This window comes from Archocentrus centrarchus, chromosome 24 (genome assembly GCF_007364275.1).
Source record: "Archocentrus centrarchus isolate MPI-CPG fArcCen1 chromosome 24, fArcCen1, whole genome shotgun sequence".
In the NCBI taxonomy this organism is placed as follows: Eukaryota; Metazoa; Chordata; class Actinopteri; order Cichliformes; family Cichlidae; genus Archocentrus; species Archocentrus centrarchus.
Window position 1 is genome coordinate 13,972,795 of NC_044369.1, and position 6,552 is coordinate 13,979,346.

At 44.9% G+C, this 6,552-nt stretch overlaps 1 protein-coding gene across 1 annotated transcript; it reads right to left on the reverse strand.

Annotated features, from left to right (window-relative positions):
• Window position 1: 1 nt before the first annotated feature.
• Window positions 2-6,192, reverse strand: sesn1 (sestrin 1). The gene is made up of 9 exons (XM_030721098.1): window positions 5,956-6,192; window positions 5,101-5,166; window positions 4,809-5,009; window positions 4,524-4,706; window positions 3,970-4,206; window positions 3,590-3,844; window positions 3,314-3,504; window positions 3,074-3,218; window positions 2-2,976 (listed from the first exon to the last, which is right to left on the reverse strand). Exons 1-9 carry the CDS (start codon window positions 6,055-6,057, stop codon window positions 2,890-2,892), a joined length of 1,467 nt encoding a protein of 488 aa, XP_030576958.1. The 5' UTR covers window positions 6,058-6,192; the 3' UTR covers window positions 2-2,889.
• Between the last annotated feature and the right edge of the window lie 360 nt (window positions 6,193-6,552).

Genomic DNA, 6,552 nt, shown 5'->3' on the forward strand with positions numbered 1-6,552 from the left:
GTTTGCTTCTCAAAGCCTTTATTATGACACAGATATGGGGCGAGGCAGTGCTTACAAAGTTACACCAAGTAGCCTAAAGGTACAGCATTTCAAAAAAAAAAATCACATCGTTATTACATCGAAACAAATCAGAAACAGCACTTAATGCAGAACCTCCTCGTGTCAGCATTCCCCGGTTTTCCCACAGTTGTGACCTTGAACAACCGCAAGACAAGCCAATGATTCAAAAACTGCTAAAACAATCCGATAGCCAGAAATGATAGCAAACATTCGTCTATACATAGAATTTCTCAGCTTGATATGAAAGACGGGTTGCTTTTTTTAAAAAAAACTTTCCTGTTTCGTATAGAATGTAGGAAAATGGGTGAAATATGAAGGTCAGCGGGGATAAACACTGAGTATCTGCTGGTGATTTTTATATTGACTGACAGGCTTCTGCGGCCTCCACGGGAATCACCTCGAACTTCCGACAGACTTCCAGCCCCATCTGGAAAGTGAAAGCATTTTTTCCCCAAAGAGGTGTGACACTGAGGCAAACAGGAAAGCGAGGGAACAACCTACAAGGAATTCCCCTCCTTTTATTGAGACAAAAAGCTGGTCAGGAGCAAAGAAACTTTGGCCTTGACCGCACCACAGGAAGGGTGACCACACTTCTGATACAGTAAAATCAAATTCACATGAAAGTCACTGGACCGTATTGATGGAAAACTGAACTATGCCCAAGTCCAGCCTACTGTTGGTGAAGTCAGCTTTATTATCAGAGAGCCTCCTTTGGAGCAAAAGTAAAATCTCCCATGTCATTTCATGAGTTACACAATAATCAGATATGCTGACTGGTAACCACAGGTAATTTAATTTCCTATTCTTGTGCATCTGAGCAGCTGTGAGCTGACGGTGACACAGATTGTGCTTTGACTCCTTGATTCCTGAACTGAGTCTCTCTACCTTTTATACAATCACTTAGATGGAGGAATACATTTAAATTGTTTAGGAGACAGCTACAAATGATACACAATATTAGTTTGTTTTTTTTTTATCCTTTTTGTATGTTTCCATATAAAAAGTGTCAGTAACTGACATCAGTCAGAAAAACTTCCTCTCGAAACACTTCCAAAATGTACCATTCCTTTATCATCACAGCCCTCATCCTCATCATCACTCATTCATCTGTCACCTGTCTCAAGCCACCCTCAGAAGAATGCAGTACTTTACTGAAATCAAAACAAAAACAGCAGAGGGTTCACACCTCTGTTCAAAATAAATAAAAAAAAAAAAAAAAGCTGCTTTTGCACTAGTTAGACTTCCCCAGCGGGGGAGCTACAGCTACAACCAATTGCGTTCGAAAGCTATTGAGCACAATCGGCCTGGTGTGGGCTCGCCGGGTCCCCGAGCAGCAGGGAATAGGGCAGCCCAACAAAAGAGGGGGGGGGGGGTGGTGTCTCTGCTCCCCAAAGAGCACTTCTTGTATGTTTCATAGAGAAGAACAGAAGAGGTATTTGATTACTGGTGAAATTCAAAATCCAAAGCTTTGAAAGTTTTAGGGCAACCAGGCAGCTGGGATAAGCGGAAGACAGTTAAGGTATCGTTCGAGCAACTGGAAGCAAATCCCTCCTGAAAAACCTGGTGTCCGACTTTCTTTTTGATTAGCTTTTTATCCCACACCCTCTCCCGTTACCGGAAAGCTAAAGACATCAACAAAACAAACAGTTAAGTCACAAAACCAGAGCTACAGCAGAAGCAAGAAGTCTTCCTTCAAAGTGCCTCGCTTAATTTTTTTTTATTTATTTATTTTTTTTGAGATGTGAAATTCCAAGACGTACACTCTCTTCTTTTTTTTTTTTTTTTCCTCTCTCCATCATCTCCACCATCGGGACACACACAAACATCCACACCTCAGTCATCATAAAACACACAACTTATCCACACATGTACACTCAAATTCACAAAGGGCTCAGACAGTGTTCTTTTTTTTTTTTTCCCCACTCACTCACTCGCTCTCTCTCTCTCACACACACACACATACACACACACACACACCTTAGATTAGCTTACATTGACATTTGAAATTTGGGTAGAGGATAAGAGGGAGGGGGGTAATGCAGTGGATTTGTAATGGACAGGGGCTTGTATAATGGGGAAATGGGTGAGGGGTAATTTGGGGGATCAATATGACCCCACTGAATACAACATGGGAGCAGCATCATCAGCACATCTGTACACTGTGCTGGATAGTTCAGGCACACATTAAAAAAAAAAAAAAAAAAAAAAAAACACCACCCAAACTTAAAGCGTCCATCTCCAGTTACCACCAACAACAACCACAATGACAATTTCTCGTAATACAAAATGAAATAAAAAGGTATTAAAGGTATTATTAAAGAAACTAAACACGTATAACAGTAACAACAGAATCAAAAAGCAGACCGTTTATGGCTGCACAGCTTTTCTTTCTGGGTATTCACTCCACCAGGAAACAGGTGAGATTGGCAACCTTCGTGTTGCACACTGCAATACTCAAACTAGTGCCTCTGGTGTTACAGGGCAGGACTTGGCTTCCAGGCTGCCCTCTCTTGGTCAGTTTTGGCACTGCAGGCAACACAAACAGTTTGTGGATCCACTTTGTAGTTTGAGATTACTTTTCTCCAACAGTCATTTTCTTGCTCTCCATTTGTTCTGATCTTCTTCTGAACAGCCAACCAACAAAGCCTTGTCACAACCCAGGGCTCCGCTCTTCCACAAATTTGTTGAACACCCCTCCCTCCCCCTTTGATTTGTTTTCTTTAAGTGTCCCATTATGAGCAATGACGACAGTTTAAACCAAAAAAAAAAAAAAAAAAAAAAAAAAAAAAGAGAAAAAAAAAGGGGGACGAGAGCAAGGCCCAAAGCACTTCATGTCATGTAGCGGGTGATCGCTCTCAGAGCGTATAACAGTTCTGCTTGCATTCGCGCTTCCATAAGAAGCAGATTAACGTGAACCTGCAGGGGGACAAAAGAGAGAAAAAGAGTTATTAAAAGGCTGCACACCAGTGAGGAACAACAACATCAGGTCAGTGAATCCAATGTTTAATCTCACCTTCTCGGAGTGCTGAAACTGCCTCCAGAAACTCTCATACATTCGTTTGGTGGTCTTCTCAGGACTACACACGATGGTCTTAATATAGATCTTAAAGCTACGGTCCAGAAGCTGGTTTATCTCCCCGTAATCATAGTCATCATACCTGAAAAAGACATAGCAATGGTGTTAGGAGTGAGGTCACAGAGTTGCCTGAGCATAGCAGCGCACAGTGTGTAATAAAAAGCTCAAATGCCTGACCTGATGCCAAACATGCAGTGTATGTAGTTCCAGATGGCCCTGCGCAGCATGCTGGTGTCCACATCCTTGTGTGTAGCCATGGTGTTGTAGGTCAAGTTGTAGGCCATATGAAACTTCTCGTCCAGCATCTGACCGACATCAGGATACAGCCGGTTGACCAGAGAGAAGCCGTGATCCTCCCAGCTGTAGTCCTGTAAATAACAAAAATAAGTCAATAACAGTCACCCAGACTGTGTTTGCACTCCACGCGTCATGAAGGCTGCATCTAATCTGCACCTGCACTCTGAATGTGGGCACTTGCTCCCCTCTCCTGGAGAAGTCTTTGTAGCCATAGCTAGGGTCCTCAAAGTGACGGGAGATGTCTCTGGGTGGAGCAGACTCCTCATCCTCTGATGTGACCACCAGCATGCTCTCTGTCTTCTCCCTCTCGAAGCGGGTTGCCATCTCCTCCTGGCTGGCTTCCTCGTCATCGCGGCACTCCTGCAGCTGCTTCATCCTCTCCATAAGCACCTCCACCTCGCCACACATGTCCTTCAGACAGCAAAGAAAGCACATTCAGGGTTAACATCTAAAAGCGGCTCAGATCCTAGTTTTTGTTCCTCAACTTCACCAATGTTTATCTCTCACCTCTCTGCACAAACACAGTGACTACTCACCTGATTGCCGAGCAAATCGTCGTGGTGATTGGCGTGACCATTGCCGTTGGCTATGTCGCACACGCAGTACTGGCTAAGGGATGGGGGTCTGAATGTGTGTCCGCCGTCGCAGTGGATCTCAGGTGTGATGCCGCAGCCGAAGGTGAACGAGGCGAGGGAGTGGTAGTGTGTGAGCAGGACCACGGCGTGGATCAGCTCTGCCAGGGACCAGCTGTGTTCCTCGGCCTTCAGAAGGCCCTGAGGAGAAGAAAAAATAGAGAGGAAAAACTGAGTGATGAAAGCCAAATAATGACTTCAGTATCACTGACCTTTCAAGAAGTGGAAAATATGTTTTCATCCTTCAGTTTTAAATTAAAGCCTCTCTTCGTTTTCCAGCCTCACCCCCATCACGCTCTATCTGCTTCCCTCTCTTGGTCACTGCACCTCTACTACTAAAAACTCTCCACTCTGTCCAAATCACACAGCTGCAGCTATACTCCAGCCTCCACCCATGATCTCAGTCTGTCACAACAGACTTTCACATCCACCCCTGCAGACCCTCCCCATCCTCTCACCTCAATGTGTTCCTTGGTGAGAAGCCACGGTCGGTGGGCCAGGATTTTGTTGAGCTCTCCGATCTGCTGCAGCTTCTGCGGGGCTTCAAAGAGGCCGTTCAACCACTTAGCATCTCCCCCGACCTGGAGGAAGTCGTTGACGTGTAGGTTGACTAAGTAGGAACACTGGTGTCTGGCTGCTGCCTGTAAGACACGCGAAAAAAAACAAAACAAAATAAGATTTATGACTTCATATAGTGAGGAAGTCGACGGGGTTTTATTCTGAGAGGCTGAACGTGGCCGTACCATGATGCCGATGTAGTGTCGGTAGTGCAAAGGCAGGGGTCCATCCATCTGCAGCAGGTAGTGCTGCGTCCGGAGAAAACTCGCCAGGTACTGTGGGTGGAAACCCATCACGAGGGAAATGTTATCCAGGCGGCCGAGGGCTGCAAATGCATCCTCAAATATCGACTGAGTCCTGGCGTCCACTTTACTAATTTGGAGGATCTAGTGAAAAAGAACATGAAAAAAAAATTAGATGTTTCTTCTGTAAACTTTATGTTTGAGGTCTGAAGTGAGATAGCAGACCATCTCATACCTCTTTTTCAGGGATAAAGCTGCTTGGTCCGTTACCCAGAGGTCTTGGGATCCGTATTCCCAAGTCCTGCGAGACAAGACGGGCAGAAACACAAGCCTTTTAAATCTCAACGCCAAGCAGAGAAGCTTCAAGTACCGAGCATCACTTCTCATTTATGCTGTCACCATTTTTTTTGCCCCACAAGTGTGAAAAATTAGAATGGCTCTCTTTGTTTGACACAGTAAACCTGCGGGGTTTATATATATGATTGCAGAGAAATTTTAAATAAGAGTTAAGAGTGTGGAAGCTGCGCTCAAATATTGCCAATAATAAAATTTATGCATAAAACCGAAATAAATTCACCTCAATTCACATTTGGTGAGTTTACCAAACACAGAGCGCGTCAGTTTGCATTCATTCAAACTTAAAAACACAACAGAAACCCTCGGACTGTCTCATTTATGTCCTGTAACTTTCCGCTGCTTGTCGAGACATGTCTACCAGCAGACACCGTCCCGCAGCGCACAATGAAGCCGGTGAATGAATGACCACTAAATGCGTATTATTCAGCATTGACACTCAGTTAAAAACATGCCTAATTTATAGGGTGAATTTCAAAAACTTAAAAATCAGCAAGGTTATCAAAAGCCATGAAGGATTTCTTGCCCGATGACCTGAAACTCTTGAGTCGTAAACAAGCCCGGACAAAAGGCTGCACTGCAGCCCGTTTGTTAAAGGGGGAAACATCGCTTTTAAAAGCAATTTAAATGCCAAACAAGTTACTGAAATCCCAGCACCGGGTCAAACCATCGAAGTGGACGCACTGAGCACTAAGTGGTGCCTGCATCCGCTGTCTTTTTCTCCCCTTTCTCTTACCTTTTTGCTCAGCCGTTCACAATGGGTGCATATCTTGAACAAGTCTGACACCGCAAACGACTGATTTTCCACGTTTTGTGCCGGTGCGACCGCTTGCCTCATCTCGCGTCCTCGCTGCACCCGGGTTGTTTTAGCGATGTAAAAAATGCGAAAACATGTAAACTGAACGGCTGTCGCCTCCTCTCTTTGTTCCTCCAGGCACAGGGCAAAGTGCTCGGCAGTCAGCTGTTGCAGCCCCGCAGCAGAATGCGCTCCTCTCTCTCTCATACATTCGGTAAATAAGTCGAGGCTCGGGTGATTGGCGCGCTCGGCAGCCAATCGCGTGGGGAAAACAGCTTCCAGGTAGCCAATAGCGACTGGAAGCGCAGATGGAGGGGGAGAGACCAGAGGAGGGGGAGCGACTGAGATATACCCCCTTTAAGAAAACATCATCAGTTCTCTTTTTCTTTTGTTCCCTGTCGCCACTGATTATGATTGCATTTACTTGTTATTTATTAAGCTCCGTGTGCTAACTGATGCCTGCAATCAGTACAAGCTTATAGATGCTTGATCAATACTTCCCTGTTATGCTTATCACATTGCAGGAATGCTTAAAAT

Excerpts from the sequence above, each read along its gene's own strand:
- sesn1 (XM_030721098.1), bottom strand. The coding sequence starts at position 6,057 with ATGAGGCAAGCGGTCGCACCGGCACAAAACGTGGAAAATCAGTCGTTT. Across the intron at positions 4,707-4,808 it reads GACACTACATCGGCATCATG|GCAGCAGCCAGACACCAGTG; the intron begins GTACGGCCACGT and ends CGTGTCTTACAG. Across the intron at positions 2,977-3,073 it reads AGTTTCAGCACTCCGAGAAG|GTTCACGTTAATCTGCTTCT; the intron begins GTGAGATTAAAC and ends GTCCCCCTGCAG.